This window comes from Polyodon spathula, chromosome 2 (assembly GCF_017654505.1).
Source record: "Polyodon spathula isolate WHYD16114869_AA chromosome 2, ASM1765450v1, whole genome shotgun sequence".
Taxonomy (NCBI): Eukaryota; Metazoa; Chordata; class Actinopteri; order Acipenseriformes; family Polyodontidae; genus Polyodon; species Polyodon spathula.
This window is the reverse complement of record NC_054535.1, coordinates 80,654,563-80,679,494: the sequence shown is the minus strand read 5'-3', so window position 1 is coordinate 80,679,494 and position 24,932 is coordinate 80,654,563. Positions and strand designations below refer to the sequence as shown.

At 38.9% G+C, this 24,932-nt stretch overlaps 1 protein-coding gene across 2 annotated transcripts; it reads left to right on the top strand.

Annotated features, from left to right (window-relative positions):
- Positions 1–2,670: 2,670 nt before the first annotated feature.
- Positions 2,671–24,706, top strand: LOC121301887 (stAR-related lipid transfer protein 4-like). 2 transcript variants are annotated; one of them, XM_041231583.1, is made up of 6 exons: positions 2,671–2,773; positions 4,484–4,602; positions 16,647–16,696; positions 17,044–17,170; positions 19,003–19,117; positions 19,965–24,706. In XM_041231583.1, exons 2-6 carry the CDS (start codon positions 4,498–4,500, stop codon positions 20,189–20,191), a joined length of 624 nt encoding a protein of 207 aa, XP_041087517.1. In that variant the 5' UTR covers positions 2,671–2,773; positions 4,484–4,497; the 3' UTR covers positions 20,192–24,706. The 2 variants fall into 2 exon arrangements, with proteins under 2 accessions (XP_041087517.1, XP_041087526.1); XM_041231592.1 differs by lacking the exon at positions 2,671–2,773 and adding an exon at positions 3,909–4,096.
- Positions 24,707–24,932: the final 226 nt, after the last annotated feature.

The window sequence follows — 24,932 nt, the reverse complement described above, 5'->3', positions numbered from 1 at the left end:
TCACATTGTTTATTTGCAGCTAGGCAGAAACTGACAGGATTAAAAAAAATAGTAATAATAAAAAAGAACACCATAAGAAAAGGTGATAATGAATCGGTGCTAATAAGAATAGAAGAACATGTGTTGTAAAAGATTATTACAATTTTAATTTGGGAGAAGTAGTCCACATGATAATCTCCCTTGGAATTAGAAAAACAGCATGTGCATCAGTAAATGTGCACAATGCTAATTGCATAGGGACATTTTTCTTTATGATGAGAAGGAAAAAAATAGGAAGCAGCTGCACAACCTTCACCGGGAATTGTGCTCCATGCTATTACACAAGAGCAGGCACTGCCACTGTGCCATTCATTAACCCTCTTCCGCTGTGGTTTGAATTGGAAAGTCTGACAAAGACACTATCCTTACACATCCTACAGTCTTGAAAATCACATCTAGTTTGAAACAATCATTATTATTTGTTTTTAAGTGCCTGGTCTTCCGCTATGGTTTAATTTTTTTTTTTTATGAAGCCATTTACTGTGTAGATTTTAGAACATGCTCATTACCTGTTAAGAATATATTTTTCTAACAAAAATTACATTTGTTTTGATTATAAATCTTAATCAACCCTTGCTGAAAATTCCAGCATTTACCAGTTTTAACATTTGTTAAGTTCTTATAATCTGGTTGCGCTGGTTTTCAACTGGCCAAGCTGCAATAATCAAATTATTGAAACTGCAATAATCAAATTCATTTATTCAGAGAACTGGGAGGTTTAGAGTTCTTGCTTAAATGTGACTATGATGTTTCAAGACTTCCAATAAGTGAATGAAACTATTACAAACAGGCATTGCTATAATGGAAAGTGGTCTTTTTTCACAATTCACACCTCACAACTCAATGCTATGGAATAATAGAGTGATCAAAATAAACAAGAAATCAGTGTTTAAAAATGAATGGCTTAATAAAAATGTTAGATTTGTCAGAGATTTACTGGATGCTCAGGGGTTAAATCTATCTTATAATGATTTTCTACGCAAATGAAACCTCTTAATTACTAATAAACAAATAAATACAATTATTAAATCCATACCCAATGCTTTAATACTCCTCACTAGAAGTTCACTTCAGTATTTTGAAGTTAATCCTACTTACCCAACCTTATTGATGAATTAATTTCTAAATAATAAATGTAATAACAAATGGCTCTGTGATGCTCTAAATATGGCGCTATTTAATGACTTCAAATCAAAGTACAAGTATGACAACACTGATCAGGTAAGCCTTCAATAGCCTTCTATTTAACCTGCCTGTGGCAGAGCAAAGCTCTGCCCTTTAAATTGGCAGGGATGGGGTTAACTTCCCCTGCCTGCCTGGGTTTATTATGTTCAGGTGGCTGGGGTTGATTAGTTGATTAGGTTGATTAACGATCAATCAGCGCCCAGCCACCTGATATAAAAGGAGGCCTCTGCTTCTCATTTGGGGAAGGGAGCTGAGGAAGCAGGTTGGGGTTTTTTGGGTTGTTTAGAAAGTTTGAATCCAGTGAAGGCATTGCCCAGCCTGGAAACTGTTATTTTTGTAAGTTTTGCTTTTTATCTTTTTTGTGTTTAAATTGCTTTGTTTTGGCCCTTGTGCCCTTTCATTTTGTGTTTATTTATAATAATAGTTATTTTTTTGAACTGCAGTCTGTCTCTGGGCCTCTATCCACTCGCCAGCCTGCCACACTGCCCAATTCCTTCAAAAGCTAAAGCAACTCACTGTAAAATCATTAGCTCTATCTATCTAGCGAGATTTAGTTTTGAAAGTAACTCTTGTTTGTTTTGTTTATTATCTAATATTGAATCTTTACAACACTTATTTTTTTCCTTCCAGTTCTGGAATGGAATTCATACTTGGTTGTCAATAAAAATGTCAGAACTACCAAATGTGATGTGTGATGACATTATATGGTATTTTGTAATAGTGACCATTTATTTATTGTAAATCTTATTATTTTGTCAGCAAATGTGTTTATTGACAAATATAAATGGGGAGGCTGAAGCCTTCGGTCATAGCCTTTACTCATGAGATAAAACTTTATGTAAAATCTCAAATTCTAAACTAGCATGTAAGTGATTTGATAACCCAATGCCTCTTTGTTTAATGAGGTTAAATAATTTACAATTGCTTCATGTTATGCCTCTCCCTAACATAATGCAATCTGAATGTAATGTATCAACCCCTGTAATGTCTATTGCATTTCTTCTTTGTTCTCGTGTTCCTTTCCACTATGTACCTCGTTTCTATTGTCATTTATGCACTGACAAAACTAAAAATATATATATTTATTTATTTTAAAAGAGACTGGAATAATGTTTCAAGGAAGAAAAAAAAAAATTTGCGGTAAGCGCACACAATTCATAAAACAAACGTGACTGAGATCACGTGGTTCACAATTACCCCGTATGCAGACAGAACATCTGAGCCCTTTGTCCAGTAGCCCTGTCATCTGTGATCTCATTTACAGCGCCGTGAGCCTGCCCCTGATTGATTTACCAATCCTGTTCTAGTATTCGGGTTCAGATCAGACAGTTATTGCCACGACACCAATCAACAGCAACAGAGCTTTTGCAATTGTTATCAAATTCCATATTGGAAATAAAGGGGCGTGTCTTTGCTACTGGTTGGTTGTTTTTGAAGTCCGTCACATCTGGTGACATTTTAGGACCTTGCCTGCTGTCAAGTCAATAAAAAGGAAAAAAAATACAACCGGCAAAACAGCAGCATAGGACCAGGCGTGTATTAATCAAAGGTATGTACAAACATACATTCACTTCATATTTTCAGCGTCGAGTGGTTGTATTGCATAGTAATAATATTTTTTATTTAATATGTGATATATTTATTTTGTGTTATTGTATTATTAATAACGAGTTATTTTAGTTCCCGCCACGTGTAGATCAATGGTTAGAAATGTAAACAGTCACAAATCTTGTGTACAGTGTAAGTCTCAGTTATGTAAACCATGCAAGATTGTATTTTGGGAGACTTACAGCTGTGGCCAGAATTTTTGCATCACCCTATAGAATTAACAAATTGCTTCATAAAGTTGAATGAAACCTGCGGAATAATGTTACCTTAACATATTGAATTACACACCGATTTGTAGTTTTTCATATACTTAACGAAAAACTGACAAAAACTGAAAAATACGACATTTCGAAGTCTAACATGACATACTGTATTGTGATTATGGCTTCCGATATACTTAGATATAATAGTGTAGTTTCTTTCTTTGCATGATGTTAAATAAAAGGTCTAAATTATGTTCATACCGTTTTTTTTTTCTTTAATTATGTCTCAATCTGAAAATTCTAGGTGATGCAAAGCTATATCTTTGTACACTACATCTCTCTATGCGTGCCACGGCCATATAATACTAGTAGTTGCTGTATCCTTGTAGTCACTTGTTTTGCCTCTTGTCTAAAAATAGTGCTGTTTTTAACAGAAATCCCCGTCGCATCACCCAGCGCAGGGACATCCCTCGTTAGACAACTGTGTTTTTTTTTTTGTAAACTGAAAGTGGCAGCTAACTGCTTATCAAAGCAAATACAGACCTGTAATTCCAGCTGTCTAGGTAGAATGTTGTTCCAGCAGTTATTAATAATACACAGTATATTGCATTTAATTCTCCCTTTATGTTTCCTTTATTCCAGTCGTCCAAGTGTAAATGTTATTAAAACTATTTCACCAATCAAGATACTGTATGTAAATTCTGAGTCATAGGCACACAGGCACACAGGTCCACTAGTTCCTTATTGTTAAACTCCCTTGAGGGGACTGGAGTCATTTGTGTGCTGACTTGCATGATCTGGGTTTTTACAATTTCCTGTTTTCTTAGCAGCTTTATTTTAGAAGAGTTATGTAGATACTGTATTTCAGTTCAACTTCAATCTGAAATAAAGCAGGCATATCTTTTAACTGTAGCATACCGATGATTTATTTGTGCATTTATTTTTTATGTTCATTACAGTTCGCAATGTTTATTGGCAAGAATCCTGGGAACAGTTTTGCTCAAAATAACAACAGAAACACATCCCAATACAAAATTGCATTTTTGTCCCCATTAATAAAGGTTGTTTTTTTTTACCTATAGGTTTGTAAGAGTGCCTTGGTTTTTGGTGATTTGCCTGATGGATTAATTTGAATCTACACGAAAACAATGGACTTATATGTATTTTTTCACCAACATTCTTATAAAATAAGTAGGTCCAGTCAACCGACTCAACTTCAAGTGTTTTATGTGTATGACACATTTGCGTTAAAAATGGTGGATATGTTGGTCAGCATGCAACAACCAGTTGTCTATATATTGTTTTGTTTATTCATTTTGGGTCCTTCCAGGCCAACACCATTATACACTGTGTCATAATTTGATGTCAGTAATGAAGTCTTTGAACAAGGAAAAATAACCAAACACGAATGACTGCTTATCATTTTGTGCTGTCTGTTTTATATGCAGGTCAAAGGGTAAACATGGGAAGTTTACCTGATGCTAGCGTTCTTTCTGCACAGATTCATAATACCCTCATCAGCTACCACAACATTGGAGAGGAGGAGTGGAGAGTCGCAAAGAAAACAGTAAGTACCTCTGCTACAATGAAGAGAAGTACTGAGGCAGGCTCCAATTAATAAAGAGTTCAATGGCATCATTAATTACAGTGGCAGTGTGTCTTTAGTGGACCTAGTTATCCATGTCAGTGTTTTGATTTCTTGCTGCTCCTTTACTGTGGGAGATGACAGTTCATGACTGATTAGGACCTAGATGGGCTTTCTCATGTGCCCCATTCCAGGGCATGAAGTTAAGGTTATGAAGAGCAAGGCAATGTTGCCTTAATTGGGCGTGAAAATTCAGGGGCACCAAAGCAGTTCCAGGGGGCAGAAAGGCAAAATACAAATCCAGTCCAATCCATACGCATTCATAAAACAGCAACAAAATAAATACTGCGAGCCTATTATGTTGATGAAATTTGAATTCAAATAAAATTTAAATAAACACAAATCAATGTTTTCTGAGTGATTCCCACACTAATTATTACAAGAATAAAATATATGCCACATTTCTATTGTAAAAATAAAATGGTATAGAAAATTTAATTTAAAAACATAAACTTTCATAATGAAAAAATACAACGGGTAAATATTGAGGGTATTTTACAAACGTCTGTCACCCTGTTAACAAGAGCTAAATATAGAGCTTGTCTGTGTACAATAATTAAAGCTTTTTAAAAACCCTGTATGCCATGTGTTTCATAATGCGTTCTTTCAATGCATTTCTGAATGCTAAGAATAGTATTCTTTCAGAAATCGAGATTTTCATGGAGAATTGGATATTATTATTACAAGGCACTGGTTCAAATTCATGGAAATCATGAAATCCATGCTCACCATGAAGAAATACAGCCTTGGTGATACAACAGCACAAATAAAAGATGTTAGTGAAGGGAAAGTTAAAATAGATGGATTTCCAGGCAAACTGACGATTTACCCATGGCTGGAGTTTAATAACGATATATTAGTTGTTTGGTCTGCAGTGTCTGGGTTACTAGTTTGCTAACCGCTTAGACCTGTGCAACCTGTGCGGCTTTGAAAAAAACAGGAAATAGAAACTTTGTCATGCAATAGAGAATGCTCTGCATCACAGTGATGAACAGCTAGATGTGCATAATGTTAGATGTTTATAGACTTTATATAGTTTCACAGTTCTTGAAATGTACAGTTGCAAAGGATTTACAGTTTGTTGTGGTGCATTGCAGGACGCTCCATTCAGGAAATAAATGCGTAGTTTTCGAGATTTACAATTATACTGTAAATATAGTATAATCGTAAATCTCGAAAAACTACTCACTTCTAAATCTTTTGTCGTCATCTTTGTATTATTTTAGTATAAATACATGTTAATTTGGATTCATATGTTGTTTTTTTCTGACTTTATGTGAACGAAAAGACACACATTTGCCCATTTTCCCATTGGAAATAGTGATATGTTGAAATATCACTGTCCTGGTCACAAAAGCAAAGTTTGTGGGGAATAATAGCCATTTTCTATACTTTTGAGACATAAGCAATTAGGAAATAACACTTACTACCCAGGAACAAAAATTGTGTTACATAGTGTAATCTTCAAACTCTCAGCTATTTGAAAGGTAAAATATGATTTGTCATGTTAACCTTTATGTGTGTTTCAGGGTGTGGTGTTAGGCCCATGCTTCCTATCATCTTCTTCCACCACTTAAATCTATTCTATTTAAACCCTAGTCACCTTCACCTAGTTGTCTTTGTGTTTTTTCGTTTCCTCCTCCTCACTCCTCTAGAATCTCATACCGCCTTTGCATCAGTCTCTTCTGGGGGGTTAGTGATTACACTTTCTCCAACCCTTTCTTAAGCGTCGCTTCATTTACCTCAAAGAGGAGGGTTCTCCATGAGTCAGAGCCTTCATGAGCCTCTCCATATATCATGTAACCTCAAAGAAATGTGCCTTTCTTTGTATGTCGGGTCACCTCGAAGACGGTGACCCCCCTCCTGTTTGTCGGGTCTCCTCAGCGACGGAACCCCCCCCTACTGCATATGTTGGGTCATTGAAGAGTCAGAACCTCTTTTATGTGTTAATATTACTAATCAATGTTTTTCTTTCTGGTTAGCAAGCCTCTTCGTATGTCGGTTCATCTCAGAGACGGTGACCCCTCTTCATTTATCGGGTTTCCTCAATAATGGATCCCCTCTTATATGCGTAGGGCCTATGAAGGAAGGAGGCTCTCTTTATATATTATACATTACTAACTTTATGTCTTTAAACATCACAGCATGTTTGAACTGATACATAAGCCGAAAGTCACGTTATATCAGTCAGACCTCAAACAGGTAGAATGTTCACCGGAGTGGAAGGGTTATAGGATTGGTTTCTAAACTACATTACCCAGAAGAACGGCGATGGTGCTTGATTAATACGTTGTGGTTCCCTATATGGCCATTGGATAAACATAAATAATTTTGTTTTGTGGGTGTTTCAGTGGGCGCGGTCGGTTTCACGGCACAAAATTGTATTAAAAATAATTGTCAATTTATAGCTTTACAAACCTACTGCCAACCACACGAGATTACGTTGCTTTTTAAAAAAACAAATACATTGCTAAACTGCTACATATAAAATAGCTTAAAGGTTTTTGTAATTTTTATTATGTTAAATATTGTTCCTAGAGCTGGCGGTCAAACTTTACTGGGTCCCTACTGTAGACAAAGGCAATATAATAGTATTGTTGCACTTGTATATTACTGTGTGTAACCGATGAGGGTTTGTGAATTTAAAAGGATTTTTGTACTCTACTCTATATTTTTGCTTTGAGGTTTTATTTTTTTATTTTCATTTGTAGCCTATGTGCGAGACTTCTGCAGTTTAGAGTTTTCAGGACCTTGCGTGACTGCCTAAAAATCTACGGTTTTTCTAGCAACAGAACATGGTGACAAAAGAAGAAAAAAAGTATTTGTGACAGGCAAAGTATAATGGTAAAACTTGTTGCCCCTCACACAATTCTTTTGTCCCGGGCGTCGGGTGATATGAATTGCGCACTCCTGGTTTGGAAAATGATTATGGTAAATGTATTTAAGGCATTCCCAGCCTATTGGTTGTTGATTTCTGTGTCTGTACTCATTTCAGATTTTGCTTAGTAATGGTTCCATTTAAAATCGTTGTGCCATTTCAAAAACAAATATCTAACTGTGGCAGAGCAGAGCTCTGCCCTTTATAGATTGGCAGGGATGGGGTTAAATTCTCCTGCCTGCCTGGGTTTATTGTGTTCAGGTGGCTGGGGTTGATTGGAGTAATTAACGATCAGTCAGCATCCAGCCACCTGACATAAAAGGAGGCCTCAGCTTCCCATTAGGGGGAGGAGGGAGCTGAGGAAGCAAGCTAATGGTTGGACTTGCTGGTTTTTGGTTTGCTGTTTTGTGTTTTTTGAATTTTCTGTGTGAAGGCATCGGCCAGCCTGGAAACCTTTTCCGTAAATTTTGCTTTGTGTTTTTTTCTGTATAAATACCTTTGTTTTGGCCCTTGTGCCCTTTTATTTTGTGCTTATTTATAATAAAAGTATTATTTCTTTGAACTGCAGTCTGTCTCTGGGCCTCTGTCCACTCGCCAGCCTGTCACTAGCCCTATCGATGCAGTTTGCTTAGCAACTCGACTTCTCTATTTGTATTAGTGTTCACAAAACAAATGGTTTTTCAATAATCCTGCTAGATAATGTGCTTGGCAGAAATGCCCATGCATATACACACAACAAAACCTTGCATCTCCACATTGCTGAGAGGAAAGACGGCATGTTAGAATTACATTAACCAAAATGAATGCTTTAAACAGTGAATTGTGAAGCCTGTCTTTATAATGTATCCAAACAGGGATTAATAGAAAGCATGTGTCACTCTCTTTATCCTTGTTGGCAAAGGCAGGCATATTTCCAGCCAGGTTTTAAATTACTTACAGTTGCTTTTCTCTGAAATTGAATTGAGTTCCCTAGTTCGAATGAGGACAAAGTCATAACTCACCTGACTGTCTAATGCACGTACAGTGTTTAATAAGCAGCTTAGTGGTAATAGAGAACTAAACAGTATGCTGCAGACAGGATTGCAGATTTTGAGTCATTTATTTGTTCAGGGGCAACCAGCAATCACAACAGTGCAGTATCAGTGTTCTTAAAGGAGTGTCTTGAACCAATATGACTTGCATTTTTGTTTAAAAGTGATGTGGTACCACTGCCAGTGACAGATATAGAGGTTTAGTGTTTCTTGGCACATAAGGTTTAAACTGATCACTGGGATATATTACTACACCTGAGCTGCCTCTTTTAAAATAAATCCATCTAAATAGGGACATTTAATCATATTAAATGGGCTATGTTGCCAAACCTCCCTCATTAGGGTGGGTGAAGCATGCGGCTGGCAGTTCTATGGAGAACGCTCTGCTGCTCATTAACTTTGCTGTTTTCAACTTGTTGGATAATTGAATACTAATTGTTATTAATATTATTTAGTCATTTAGTAGAACCTCATGTTAACAATAAGGCCCTTTCTTTAACCACTGGAGGCTGGACCACCAAGCCTCCTAACCAGTGAAGCGCAATCTTTCTGCATTTTTTAGAAGTACAGTATAAATGCTCCGGTAAATATAAATGATCACAATACTGACACTTTGATGGTTTTTGTTTTATTTATTAGGTGCAGCTGCATTTTAGTAACAGCGATAGCGGCGGGTTGAATTTGTTTTCAGTGTTTGATGAATTGGATACATTTCTTACTTTCAAAAAAAAAGAAAGGAAGAAAATGCAAGAGTCTACAGAAAGTGCAAAGCGACAGAAAGTTATACCGAATTCCTTGGGATAATTTTTATGTTGGCTTTAATAAAAACTTTACTATTGTTAGTAGTTATGGTTATTTTTATTTGTTGTGCCATTCAGTAATTCAAAATTGTAAAGGGGTACTTGAGCTGAAACCACCAGACAGTTTCAAAAAAGGTTGAAAACCCCTCCACTGAAGCATTGCCTGTAGTGTACCATGGAGTGGTTATGAAAATCTAAATCTTAACGGAGGACGGAAGCGTGCTGAATTTTTCTCCGGGGTTGGGGTGCTATTTTACCTGTTTAAACAGTATTTTAATCTGACGCCAAATTATCCGTCAAGCACGGCCCCATTGTATAAAAATTCGGTTAGTAGGACAGAGTGCCGGCTAGAAAGGAGCGGACCTAGGATAGAAGAGCAGGCGAGACCCACTCTAGTAGCAGACCAGCGAAGCTGGACATGGAAAGTGGTCACTGACTGAGGGCGGCGAGGCCGACACGAGCCCAGGGGCGAAGGACCCAGCAACCGAAGACAGGATACAGAAAGTGGTCACTGACTAAGGGCGGCGATGCCGACACGAACTCAGGGCTGACGGACCTAGCAACCGAAGACAGGAAACAAGTGGTCACTGACTGAGGGCGGAGATGCTGACACGAGCTCAGAGCTGAAGGTCTAGCAACTGGATACGGGATACAAAAATGGTCACTGACTGAGGGCAGCGATGCCGACACGCTCAGGGCCGACGGACCTAGCAACCGAAAACATATATGAGGGTTATGACTCGTGGAGCCACCCCTCAGAGGAAGATGGTCCCGGAAGACTGGGACACGAAAGGAGATAGAGAGGGAGAGGTACCCAGCATCTGAGACTTCTGTAAAGGGGCGCTCGTTAGACCCCCAATTGGCCGAGACTTCACGTGCCTGGGACCTGAGATAAGAAAAGGCATAGAGATTAGTATGGGACTCGAGCATGAGTAGCCACGTCCCGAACTGAGACAGAGTATAGAACGCCTTGAGTGAGGCAAGATAAGCGCAGGAGCTGCGAAAGAACAGAGTGTGGCTGGGGGTCCGCTCTGACTCACACGGTGAGAACCCCCCTGAAGGTCAAGGGTTAGCTGAAGCCATGCCCTGAGGTCGGGGAAGTGAGGTCATTTGCCCCCCAAAGGATGGACCCCCGGCACTCCACCAAATCACCCACACCGTGAGACAAACAAAAGAGCACGTGCCAGCGCATAACATAAACAAAAGACTAGAAGGACAAACGGGACAAACAGGAGAATGGTTAGTAAATTTATTAGGATATGACTATGTGTATACCTGCTGCTCAGTGAAGAGGAAAAAAACCCTTGAAGCTAATTAGGGGAAAACCTCTAGTGGCTCCGGTAGACAGGCAGCCCCCACTTCAGGCATACTAGCAATTTTGGAATGGGCTGCAACTATGTCAGAGGGAGATGAATGAACATAAGAATCCACTGCAGAAGAGGACCAGCTCCCCATGGTCTTGATCAGCTCTGATTGATGCTGGCCCTTGCATCTGGAGGTGGCTGCACCGATACGGAAGGAATGGGGTGAATAGAGCTGAGGAGGGAGGCCTGTCCTGGAGAGGAGGGTGGAGAGGTGGGTTGAGAACCAGTGACGAGTGACGATAGATTGGGAAGAATTGATGAATAGAGGGTCCGGGGGGGTGGGGGGGGGTTCCTGCATGAGATATATATTGACATTGCTGAAAAAGGGCAGAGAGCAGTCTTGGTCCTTGAAAGCTGAATGAACTGACCCCGCCGGAGTTGGTCTGTCTTGGAAGTGAGCAGCCGAATAGGAAAATAGGAGTTGGAAATAGAAGAGAGGTCACATAAACGAATATCCACCAAGGGGAAGCAAGAAGCTGAGGGAACTGTGAATTCGGAGCTTCTGAGAAAGCCAAGAAGGCTGTGAGGCAGATGGTCTCCATGAGTAGATCCTCGTAGGGGGAGAAGCAGCCTTTCCGAAGAGTAGAGATGATTCTAGCATTTTTAGAAGGAGCAGCAACTATATCAGGGAAGGATGAATGAATGTAGGAATCCACTGCAGAGGAGGACCAGTTCCCCCACATTCGTGATCAGGCTGGGGGGGGGAAAGGGGAGAGTCGGGGGGGGGGGGGGGCCTCTGGAGGAGAGTGTGGAGAGGAGGGAGGTCTGCTCAGAGAAGAGGGTGGAGAGGAGGGAGGCCTGCTCTGGAGGAGAGGGTGGAGTTGAGGAGGGAGGCCTACTCACGAGACGAGGGTGGACAGGAAGGAGGCCTGCTTGGGGGGCAGGGGCGGAGGAATGGAGGGAGGTCTGCTGGAGACGAGGCGAGTGATGATAGGAGTGAGAGGAATCAATGAACAGATGGTCTGAGGAGGGGAGTGGGGGGGGGGGGTCCTGCTGTGGTGATACCTTGAAAAGGGAGATAGGGAACTTGATACTTGACGTGTGAGTGGACCGACTGCGCTGAATTGATCCGTCCTGAGGTACGCAGCCAAGTTATGGAGTAAGCATGGAAGGTGGCCGAGAGGCAGCTGATCTCCATGTGTTAATCATAGTAGGTGGCTTTTCAGAAGAGTGGAAATTAGCAAATGGAGAATATATTTTGATATAGACAGACGGGAAGGTGAGGCAGGGGGAAAGCTCTTAAGATTGCCTTAGAGTCCCACAGACAGAATGCTGAATATGGAGAGACTGGAGGGAGTTGGAGAGAATCCCTAGCACGGACCATGAGAGCCAGGTTTTGATTGAAGGGCTATGATTATTCGAATCTGGGTACAGGGGATTGAAGACGCTGAGCAGGCTGTAGAATAGGAGCTTGAACAAGGTGGAGGGCTGCAGACATGTAATGCTGAGCAGATTGAAAGGGGGTTACGGAGAGTAGGTTTCAGTTAAATAGCATCTGGAGAAGCTGAGGATTCAGGATGGGGGTTGTGGAATCAAATGGGACCAACTGACTGAACTTGGATACCGAAAGTAGGGGCAGAAGAAGAGCTGGAACTGAGGGCTGAGGTGGTAGCTGGACTGAACAAACATGAATCGGCTACTGGGGAAGCACGGCTCCTTTGCGCCCCATGTTCTAGAAATGAGAGCAAAGATGAGATGCCGCCTTTCTGTGTGTTAGTTAGTTAATACAGGATCGATCAGCGGTTTGCTACTATCATGTCTGCTTGAAATGGAAAAGGTAAACTCACATTCAGAGATTTGGGTTTCGCAACGCCAGTTATTCTCTTAATAGTGGAAATCCTTAACTCATAATCAAGACAGATTTCCAGTCTCGTACCACATCTCAAACCAAGTATTAATGCTGTAACATTTGGGAGGAATAGGATTGCTGAAGAAGTGCCCCGTATTTTGATTGTGGGAATACTGCCACGATCTGCGTATTGGAGGAAGGCTGGAGCATTGTTGGCTCTGGAGAAGTGCAGCTGGAGACTTCAACAGTAAACTAGAGCAACTTTGCAGCTGCGGTAGTGAACAGATCTGAAGAGGGAGTGGAGATCTGCTGTAGTGAGGAGCAATTAACAGTAGAGGGCGGGATCTGCTGAACAGAGCAGAGGTCTGAGGAAGAAAACAATGGAGTGCTGTCAGTAGTGTGCAGAGGCCCAGCTGTGAGAACAGAGATTTGCTGAAGCAGCGATCTGGAATAGAGGCGGAGGACTACCATCGGTAGAGTGCGGTGGTCTGCTGCAGAGAGTAGGGATCTGCTGAATGCAGTAGATATTGGTCTTTTGGTGTTAAGGCCGATTTAGATGGAGCCAGAGATGGGGCTGCTTTTTGGGCAGAGATGAAGATTGCAGAGATCTGAGACCGCTGCAGAACCAGAGAGTATGAAAAATATGTTGCTCCGAGGGATCTGCAAAACCTATTGATTGGTCGGAAGCAGTTTATTGTCTATTGGGAGTAGGAAGACATTGACTGAAACATTGATAAGTCGTAGGACATGGTTCCATGACTGACTAGTGGCTCGCGTTGATGAAATGATGACTTTTGATGAAGCTGGTCAGACTGGAGGAGCAGCGCCAGATGAGAAAACATGAATCTGAGAACAGGAATAAGTCACAGGAATGGATGCGTGATGCAGGAAAGCATGACGTTACTATGATGGTAGATACTGAGCATCTGAAACAGCTGAGTAAGGTTGCTTCATGACCAGGTCCTTAAAGAGGGGAACTGTTGAAATTGGAGAATGTCAGTTGCTACAAAAGGTTGAGGAGGAAGTCTCCTGTAAATCCCTCAGAATGACAACAGACTGCGGGGATGTGTAGAAAAGCTGGAGCATGTGAGTTTCACAGTGATAGCAAAGAGATAGCAGAGACTGTATAAAAATTTGTATAAAATTTGTGGTGTTACACTGCCATCTAGCGGTTATGATTAGAATTAACCATTGGCTTGAGTGAAGCCTAGAATACTTGGTTATTGTGATTAAAATCCTTGTCGGTGTAGAACAACAATTGCGTACTCTTTTAGATTTTAATATCTTCGTTACATGTTTTAGGACAGTCAGTCATGTATATGAATACGTTAACGCAGTATTTAGATGTCACAATTCGGCAAGTTGAATGAGCCCTCGCAGGTTGTAAAAGCCCAGCAGCAAGCAAGGCAGAAAATTGCAGTACTGAAGTACGGAGCTCGCAGTGCAGATTAAGCTGCCTGGTCGCCATGGTTACTTACCACTCCCCGCAGTCACGCAATGAGGGCGTTGCCGTGGTAGCCACGGACTGAGAAGCGCTGGTGGAAAAGTTGCAAAACAGCAGTGTTGTTGAATCTTGTTGTGACGAGTCGAAAGCACAAGCCGCCACACGGCGAAACGGAGCACGAAATTGAATGGACAGGTCCCTAAAACGTTGAACGAAGCCAATAGAAGTTCAGGGCAGGATCCCATGAAGGAACTGGCTCTGGGAGCAGAGGAGGGGCGCTTGATTGCAAGCGAAGAGTAAAGGAATGTTCAGCTGACAGATCTTTATGGTGGATTAAATAGAGGAGCAATGGCAAGGCAAACGCAGATGACAGGAATGTCGATGTCTTGTTGAAGGAGCTTTAGAGATTTTAGTGGAGGGCCAGTTTGTCTAATGAAGACGCGGACGAGATGAGAAATGGAGCTGCGGTTTGAACGGTGCTGTTGCTGGGCTGGAGGCTGGAAAGAGCAGGAAGACTAACGCTGGAGCTCCTGCAGCCGAACGGAGAAGCTGAATGATGAGAAACAGCACCGGACCAGGTAGGAAAATATTTGATAATATCTTGGGAGCGATGCGCAGAGAATTGACCTCCAGTGAAAGGCAACGAAGTGTAGATTAGCAGAGAAACACGAAAAGACGGCGTCTGAGCGTGTGCTACAAAATGAAACGCTAGATAGTAAAGGTGCAAGTGATCAGGGCTTAAATAGTAAATAGGAATTAATTGACAGGAAATTGGAAACCCCCTTGCTACACGCCTCCTGAACTTACGCAAGCTAACATATAAACCATTCTAGATTTTTTGGGGTTACATTTTCAAAGGTGACTAAAGGGTTTAATGGAGTGTGCTGTTATCAGGATATCCCACGGATATCATGACTGCTCATTCTCAGGATATCCCACGGATATCAGGACTGCTCAGTCCCAGACCTCCTTTTGGCGCCTCCTCAAGACACACCTGTTTAGACAGCACTTGTAAACCTCACAACTCTCCACTATACTGGACTATATGGCACCCAATTGTACCACTACTTGCATCAGCTTGCACTTGCACTCAGCTGCTCCATATTTCACCATATTCTACTACTGCTGTTAATTATAACTACTTCCTGTATCTTGGGTCACAAAGACGGCTGTAGTGGGTGACGTCAGACCAGAACCAGGAACCAACACAAAATAAACAGAGAGGTGGAGTTTGGTGAAGCTGAGCTCTTTGTGGCGCTCAGCATTTAATAATTAAACAAACAGAAAATAAAAGGTTGAAAGACAAACAAAACACAGGACACGGCACTTTAGCCAAAATAAAGAAACAAACAAAACGGACTACGCAGACAAACACGGTGAGCTGATATTTTAACTTTAACTGTTCTTGCTACCTCCATCTCCAATCCCATTCTCCACTCACCGAACACACTTACCCCGAGTGAGTGAAAACATGCTGCTTTTATGCAGACTAGATTGCTAATCAATCATTCAATTGTAGTCTTGGTACAACTGCACGTGAATTTATAAAAGTGCAATTCCCTGTGCTCACATATTATTACATTTTACCTGCACGTGAAGTGCTGTGCAATCCTTATGCCTAAATACAAATATACATTTTAAACACTTGTGTTACACAGACCCATTTATATCCCGTGTACCAATGACTATACGCCAACATTAACCCGCAACATACAACACAAATGAATAGCCCAGGGGTGGGGCACTTTGCCACAATCTTATATTTGACTTTACTCTTCTAGGTATCCGTATTCACGTTGTTTGTAATTGCTCTTATTGAAATCATTCTCTTCCATTCATCATACCTACTGTTGCTCATACTGGACTTTACTCATATAAGCAAATATTTATAATAGAAGTTAACTGCTCTTAGTTGAACTCTCTCTTTCATGTAATTATTTACTGTATTCTATTTTATTTTATTTTTTTGCTCATATTTGAATTTGATCTTTTGTTACTGATTTTATTGTACTTTGTAGCTGCTCTTATCTGAAATGTGATACTTTACAATGCAATATTTTGTAATGTAATACTTTGAACTGTTTATTTTGTAACAGTTGTAAGTCGCCCTGGATAAGGGTGTCTGTTAATGAATACATAATAATAATAATAATAATAATAATAATAATAATAATAATAATAATAATGTAACTCATGCTTTTATGAGGGGTCAAGGGTAAAAGAGATTTAAAAAAAAAAAAACTTCAAATAGATGTGCCTTAAACTCTTGTGTGTTTTTACATTTTCCTGTCAGATTTTTTATTTTTATTTTTCACTGGAGTTAATAAGAAGATTCAGCAGATTCACATTGAAATGTCACCCTCAGTAAAACTACAATACATGGAACTTTTTAGGAAACATTTAACCTGTATAAGCAGTTACTGTACTTTTTGTTTCTTATTTAATATAATTTAATGCACCATTCTGCGTAACAATTTATAACAAAGCATTTTAGTTTAGTATGATGGTAACAGGGATTCAAGTAATTGTACAATTACATCTGAGGTAATCAGAAGTGTTGATAGCATTCTAGCTGGTAGAATAATGTTTGAAAGATTATTGTAATTTACATAGCAATATTTAAAATAAATAAATGTAAACTTTTTTCTTTTTTTCCCCAGAAAGATGTAACTGTATGGAGGAAGCCATCTGAAGAATTCAATGGATTTCTGTATGTTGTTTTTTAAAATGTACTAATAATTGTTATGTTTCTTTGTTATTTTGCACGGTTACAAATTATAATTGGCTTCCTTGATTAAAAAGAGTGAACATTATGCTGTTGTGAAAACTGTTTAAGCTACTGATAGAACACCCAGGTGGTGCATGCATAAGCACTGCATAATATGATATAGGCAGTACAACATTAGGGTCATGTCTAGTCCTGCTTCCTTGTCCTCCTGAACAAATCCAATATTTTGAATGCTTAATTGTATTGTATAAAGTAGTTATTTGTTGCTACATCACACAAAGGGAATAATAGTTTTCACTTGCCATATTTAAATGTGTTTCTTTTCATAGTTATAAAACTGAAGGGATTGTGAACGAAACCCCCAACAGGATTGTGGATTACATTCGCCCTGGTCCTTACCGGCTAGACTGGGACAGTTTGATGACCTCTATGGACATTGTTGAAAAGTTTGACCAGGTGAGATTATATAATATGAACAATAAGTAAAATACTGCTAAATTTCTACAGGGAAGGTAAAATTATTGTCAGTTACTGGCTGAAAGGAACATTTGTTCCCGGATTAGCTCTTTTGCTGGCATTCATTTCTAATGTTATTAGTAATATCTACCTGATATGCTTAACAGTTATGTATAGGGCCCTACCAAGTTCACGGTACATTTTTATAAATTTCACGGTCATAACATTTTAAAAAATCACAAATTTCACGGTTTCAGTTGATTGAATGTCGCGGTTTCAGTTGTTTGAATTTCACGGTTTCAGCTGTTTGAATGTCACGGTTTCAGCTGTTTGAATGTCACGGTTTCAGCTGTTTGAATGTCACGGTTTCAGTTGTTTGAATATCACGGTTTCAGCTGTTTGAATGTCACGGTTTCAGTTGTTTGAATGTCACGGTTTCAGCTGTTTGAATGTCACGGTTTCAGTTGTTTGAATGTCACGGTTTCAGCTGTTTGAATGTCACGGTTTCAGCTGTTTGAATGTCACGGTTTCAGCTGTTTGAATGTCACGGTTTCAGCTGTTTGAATGTCACGGTTTCAGCTGTTTGAATGTCACGGTTTCAGCTGTTTGAATGTCACGGTTTCAGCTGTTTAAATCTTATATTTCTTGCGGTGTAACAAAGTTTGAGTTAAAAACAGCAAAAGTTAACAAAAGCATGTGACTAACAAAGTAGAAACGCTAAAAGAAAATAAACCCGAAATCCAGAGCATCACTCTATGATTCTAGTGTTTCTGTTGTTGTTATTATTTTAAAAAAACAAAAACTGTTCTGGTTTTAAATGTCGTCGTATGCAACAGTAACTCAAAAACTATTCTGAAATGCTGTTGCTCTTCATTCCCTGTCTCTGCGGTGTAAGTATTTAGACACATCGCTCTCAGCATCCACGGAATTTGTTGGAATTGATAGACAGCGGGAGCGGGGTGGGTCTGTAGCTGGACCATATATCCGGACAAAAAGTCTCTGAAATTACTGATGTATTTATTTATTTATTGTCCTGATGTGTTTTTTGTTTTTTTGGGGTTTTTTTTTGTATTTGTGCTCATATTACTACTTGGCATATTATTTTACTTGATCCGCTGCAGTAATGATTGTAGCACTTTTTGATTTATTTTGGACACTCATTTTAAAATGTAGGTCTAATTTGACTCTCCTGACGGTACGACCAATTTGAGATCCGTAGGTCCTACCGAACCCACCCCTGATGCCCGTGTCTACCAATCAGTGAGTAGAGTCCAGTTATCGGCTGTTGTTAAGTGTCAATCAATAAACCATGTCCTATTCATGATGAGCTTTCTTTTTTAAACTGAAACTAGCTAACAATCGCATCAGGAACCTGTAACGGTACATATAACTGCATTGGATTTTACTATAGTGTAAAAGTACACAAAAGACTAGATTTCACGGTCTGTGACGCATTGAATTTGGTAGGGCCCTGGTTGTGTACAAAGCCTCAGGGTGTGTACATGCTTGAGTAATGGGACACTATATTTTTTATATATTTTATTTCTCATTATAAATATTAGCCATTTGTTCAGTTGTGCACAAAATGACCTGGAGGGGGAAGGGAACAGTGCTACTCTCTATTCTGACAAGTCAGGCAAAGTTCATTTGTTTTCCCATTACGGCAACATAGAAATACATATTTAGCCAATTTCAATCCTATATTCCTTTTTTTTTTTCAGAAACATTTCGCAATGTATTTGCTGTCCTGATGTTTAATTGATTTGCCTGGCTCATAACTTGCTGTACATGTAAGAGCCACCCATCTAACTGAAATGCTGTTTCTGCATCAGGGCTGTTGTATGATGCGCTACACCACAGCAGGGCAGCTCTGGAACATCATTGCTCCAAGGGAATTCATTGACTTCTCCTGCACTGCAAATTATGAGGATGGACTCCTGTCTTGTGGTGAGTGTTGCAGCCAACAGTCATTTGCCTACTGGGATACAATAAACAATCAAGCTGTTTTTGTGCAAGTAAAACTAAGGGAAAAAATGTCTTAATGTGATTAATTGCAATACCTGGCAACAATCCCATTTGATTGAAATAAAAAAGCGAAGGAACAGTAATACAGTACATGACGAATTTCACATTTCAAGCACTGCCAGGGACCAATAAGAACATAAGAAAGTTTACAAATGAGAGGAGACCATTCGGCCCATCTTGCTCATTTGGTTGTTAGTAGCTTATTTATCCTAGAATCTCATCAAGCAGCTTCTTGAAGGATCCCAGGGTGTCAGCTTCAACAAGTGACCCCTTGTGACCCCTAGTCCTTGTTTCTTTTTTCAGGCCGAAAAAGCCCCTTGGGTCGACATTGTCAATACCTTTTAGAGTTTTGAATGCTTGAATTTATTTGCCACGTAGTCTTCTTTGTTCAAGGCTGAATAGAGAAAATTATTTTAGCTGCATATGACATGTCTTTTAAACTCAGAGTAATTCTGGTCGCTTTTCTTTGCACTCTTTCTAGAGCAGCAATATCCTTTTTATGCAAAGAGTAATAAATCATTTGGCTAGATTATATTTTTATTTGAAATAATCCTCTGTATTTTCTAAAAGGAGTGCTTTGTAATTAAATCAGGAACATGTCCTGCATCATTTTTAATCTTTGTGTTTCATCTAATGTAACTTAATATTTCTGTTTGACAGTCATGCAGCTATATCATCTTTATCCGAGCTGCTGCATTGTTCACTGAATGAACCCTTCATACTGGGGTTGCAATGTGTAACATGAAATGCGCTTGTGCTTTTTATGAAGGTGTAAGCATCGAATATGGCGAGGCAGGGCAGAGCTGTGTCCGCGGGTTCAATCACCCATGTGGCTGGTTCTGTGTTCCACAGAAAGACAATGCAGACCACAGCCTCCTGACCGGCTACATACAGACTGATCTCCGAGGGATGCTGCCACAGTCCGCAGTGGATTCTGCCATGGCCAGCACTCTGGTTAATTTCTACACAGACTTGAGAAAGGTGTTGAGAATGTAGTTTGTAATGTTCTACACTCTTTAAAGGAGCATAACCCATGGCAATGCAAAACAGCTCAGGGTAGGTCATACAAACCTAGTAGATGTTTTTCAGTGTTTGATATACTGCTCTATGGATATCATTTCATGTGTGCATGTGTCCTGTTTGATAGAAGCCTTTGGTTCAGACAGGTTTCTAGTAAGATTTTAATTGAAAATTGAAATGTGATCCATATATTCTTTTTGTGAAGATTTCTATAATAGAAGTCAGTATGAAGACATAAGTTCCCTCAGACAACGCCTCCTGGTTTAAGGCCAAAGTCTGTGGAGAGATTTCCACATCTGCAGTTTAAAATTCAGGACTTCTTGATTAGTCATCAGAATGTATGACGTTGTTCTAATACTGCTGATAAGTGATGGTTCAAAGTATACATTTTGTTTTACCCACACAAAACCATTGTGCATTCTGTTTATCCATTTCAATAGTATTTTTTTTTAAACAGCCTTTTCTGCATGTAAAAATTGGCTTGCTAGATGTTGCATCTAGAATAGGAACCAGTCATACTAATCTCACACATAGTTACTGTGGGTAGAGACTATGGTTTTTACTGTTATGGATTCTTAGACATTCTCTCATAAGAACATTTTATTTATATATATATATATATATATATATATATATATATATAAAAAGGGGGTGTTAGGTAAGGAGACTACAACAGAGGGTGCAAAATATTTAATGGGGCTGGCTCAGGAAAGAAAAGTAATCATTTGCATTGGCGTATTTAGAAAATGGTTTGACAGATTACTGAATCTAATATTTATGGTGTGCATGCTTGTGAGTTCAGTGGTGTTTTATTTTGTTTTCTGCACCAACTTAGTTCAGGTGTTAAAGTGCAAGTAGGATTGTAGCACAGATTGCAACCAAAGTGACAGAGACAATGTTGACTTCCAATAATACGCACTGATTTAACACTCCTAATTTTCAGGTCATGATAAAGTGTATGTTAGTAAAACATGCAAGTACCTACGATAACCCTCACTCACTCCTGTTCTGCTGTTTTGATGCTGGGATACTGTGGCTCACTTGCTGGAAATACAGGTTTTAAAATCAGAAACCCAATATTTTATATTATTTTTGGGACAAGCCAAAAGAAAAAAAGTTAAAAAAAAAAAAGCAGAGGGATCAAGGAAGGGCTATTTTACTCAAGGCGAGTAGTGTTGAGTGGTGTTAGGGTTATAGAAGCTGTGATCACAGATCAGAACAGGGGGGACATGTGCATTTACAGTATATTCCAGTACATCAAAGGGCATTAAATGGTAATTACTCCAAAATGCAGAAAGCTTGAATGTAAAGTTCAGCTTCTGCTTCCAGAACATGAATGCTGTAGTCATACAGTGCTAAAATAATTAAAATACTTTATTGTGAAAAATAATTATACTAAAAGACATATACTGAAGGGTAACATATGAAACCCTTTGTTCCAGATTGTCACTTTCAACACTTTTTCTTCTTTCAAAAACCAGCAATAAAGACAGCATTTTCAATTTAGGGCAGCTATAGTACGCACACATAAAGACTCTTAAGTTTGGTGCTAACTTTGTACTGGAGAAAGGTATAGTTAATCTGGTCCACAAATGCAATGCTGATGAGCATTTCTTGTATTTAAAATATGTATGTACTGTAAAGAAACATTTCTGTATATGTACCCAAGCCTTGGACTTTTTAACCAGGAAAATGTCATTTTCAGTGTGAAATTGTACTAAGTTTGAGTGTATGTATAACATGAAACTTTTTTTCTCTTAAGTAGGTTGGTGTCTCCATGTATTCAATCAGTCGTTTTCAAGTTTAAATGCATCAAAAAACTGAAGTCTCTATTTTGAAGCAAGTGCAAAGGCAAATTACTGTAACTTTAATAGGCTATGCTGCCACACTAACATAAGATTATCCCTGCTGTACAGCTGTCTTTTTACATTTTTATAATTGTTAGGCTTTTTTCCCCAATATTATTTCAATAATTGCCCAATGATTTTGCAATATTTCGTTCTTGTTACCCGTTTGTTTAGCCCACCCAATTTACACCTGTTGTCCTCTTAATTAGTGATATGCTACAAACAAACCAGTTTTTTCATTGCTGTTTTTATATTGCAAACTTGAACTGTTAAACCTTCGCACGACATCCGATGGTTTAAAAAAATCATTTTAAAAGCACAATTAATATTCTCTGCTATGACCCGCTGGCTGCTAATATGGTGTTCTTGAGCACACACATTTTTTACAGCATTGTGGTAAAATGTGATAGGAGTTTGGGCATTCAAAGTTTTACTGCAGGTTTAGTTAGGCCTGCCTAGACCATGTCCAATTTACTGGTAGTTCAGGTGGGCCTAATAAGCCTCAGTGTTAAACCTGGCACAAAGACATTGCAATGGGAGTGTTACTGCCATCCTGTGTTTGTTTTGTTGATTGATTTATTTATATGTACAAATTATTATTCAAGATTTGTTTTGTTTTTTTTGTACAGAAACAACACCAGTCTGACCTGGTCATGCAGGTTGTTTATCGGCCAAAAAAGATGTACCGATAGCTTCAATAAAGGGACGCTTTACATATAATACCTATGTTAATTCAATGAAAAAGTAATTTTAATATTCTGGAAAAAACTGACTGGAAGGAATGGGGTTAAATCCTACCCCAGCCAACAATCACAGGTGTGCATGCTAACTGGGGAGTGGCCGGCCATCTGCCTATGTTGTATTGTTTGTGTAACCCTTTTCTTTTGGCCCTTGTTCCCTGTTTATTTTATTCCTGTTTTGTGTTTAATAAATGTGCGCTTGCACTTTAGACTGCAGCTTCTGTCTCCGAGTCTCTAATTCCTGCTGGTAACAGCTCGGGCCACAGTGCTGTCCTGTCACACTGACATCTTCTGCTGCCAACCACTCACATTTAATCTGTTACTCATTAAATCTTAGTCATTTAAAACTCTATTGCATAGCAATTTGAACCATTACAGCTTTTTCTAGAGCAGTTTGGGCTACGTGGACTTTTCCGTACAGTACAGGCTTTGCAAAATCTGGAATTGTTGAATGTAACTGGAGGTTGGTCCTAAAATGTACATTTTCCTGTGCAGTTTACACTATATCTTTAAGTCAAAGTTTAACCCTAAGCTTAAGGCTTGTGCATCTTTCCATTTTTACATCCAATGTAAAAACAGAAGTAAACACTGCTTATAGACCTCATAACATTTGTAACAATAAATACTTTATGTGTTTTCATTCCAGTGTAATACTTGCTTTTGAAAGTTTTGACTGTTAAAACATACCTTTTTATTATATATAAATAATTAAAATACAGTGCATTATATAAAGACAGTCTCAGGGATTTGTTGTATAAGTGTTCCCCATGCAAAACAGTGCCCCCAGCGTTAAAGACATGCACAGAGTCTTGTTTGAGTCGCTTTATGGAAATCAAAGTGGTCGGTCAAAGACGAGAAAATGCAATTACACCCCGACCATGGCATTACCTGAAGACTATAGGAATAAAGAATAAACAAACATACCAGCAAATAAGTTGCGCAGAACACAAGGCTAGCTCTTCACCCATTTACCAGGTTGGTTGTTAATATTATGCATTTAAAAAAAAGCTGCCTGAATTTTGTGACATTCAGCCCATTAGCCATAATAAATACAGGTATATCATAAAATATATATATATACAAGTTGAGGAACAGCAGAGTGGTACATTTTTAAAAAGACCCAGAATAAAAGCAGTGCAGTCCATTGAAGCAAATGTATTTGCCATGATTGCTAAACATTAAAATTATGTTGTACTGGACCTGCAGTGCCTTGCAACTCTTAGTTCTGCAGTAAAATAAATGGGGGAGCTTGTTAAAAATGGAAAATTGGACATATTTGAGGTTTTCATACAAAATGCCTAAACAAGCTCTAAATATCTTGAAGTAGAACATAACGACAATTCCATTTATCTCTCCAAATCAGCTAAATACAATGCTGTAGATCAGATCTAGTCTTTTTGTGCAAACCATGTTTTTCACACAGCTCTTTACAGTATCAGTGTAATAAGCTATTAACTAATATTTGTTGTCACTAATAAAATGTACAAACCAGTGAAGGTACAATAAGGCATTCTCTTTACAAGATCAAGAATTAGTACAATTGCATGGCCATTCGGAATAATAATTCATTTTCCATCTCCTGTAGTTAATGGAATGTATTTTGCATATAAATCTAACACACTACAGTTCTGTAAACATTTTGAAATACTAAACTACCCAAAGCAATTTCCCATACCGTACAACGCATCAGCCAGCAAGAATCATTGAATGCTTACTATATAGAGATACAATGCTGTCTACAATATATATATATATATATTGTAGACAGCATTAGTGATGCACAATGAAAACGCAGCAGTCTTAAGTTTTACAGCAATAGCTCATCGGGCACATACATGTTATTTACATTTTAAATTGTGAGCAGATGGGTTTGTTGATTGTTTGAGTAGTATTGTAACAAAATACTGAGCTCAAGTTATGTGATTTCATAAAAACACCAGGTGCTCTCTATTTGAGTTGAGTTACAATTGCCAAAATGAGTTGATTAAGAATCTGTACAAATAGCAATTCGAAAAGACATGATTTTAATTAACACGAGAACAGCAAAAGATGCGACCATGCCTGCTTGAGTAATGAAGATCGCCTGGCTGCTATCGGCATGATTGAAGGTGGCCTGTCTGAGAGAAGTTG

Bases quoted from the DNA above. Each gene is read 5' to 3' on its own strand.
- LOC121301887 (XM_041231583.1), top strand. From the start codon at position 4,498: ATGGGAAGTTTACCTGATGCTAGCGTTCTTTCTGCACAGATTCATAAT. The intron at 17,171-19,002 runs GTGAGATTATAT...TTTCTGCATCAG, and splicing joins TTGTTGAAAAGTTTGACCAG to GGCTGTTGTATGATGCGCTA. The intron at 19,118-19,964 runs GTGAGTGTTGCA...CTTTTTATGAAG, and splicing joins GGATGGACTCCTGTCTTGTG to GTGTAAGCATCGAATATGGC.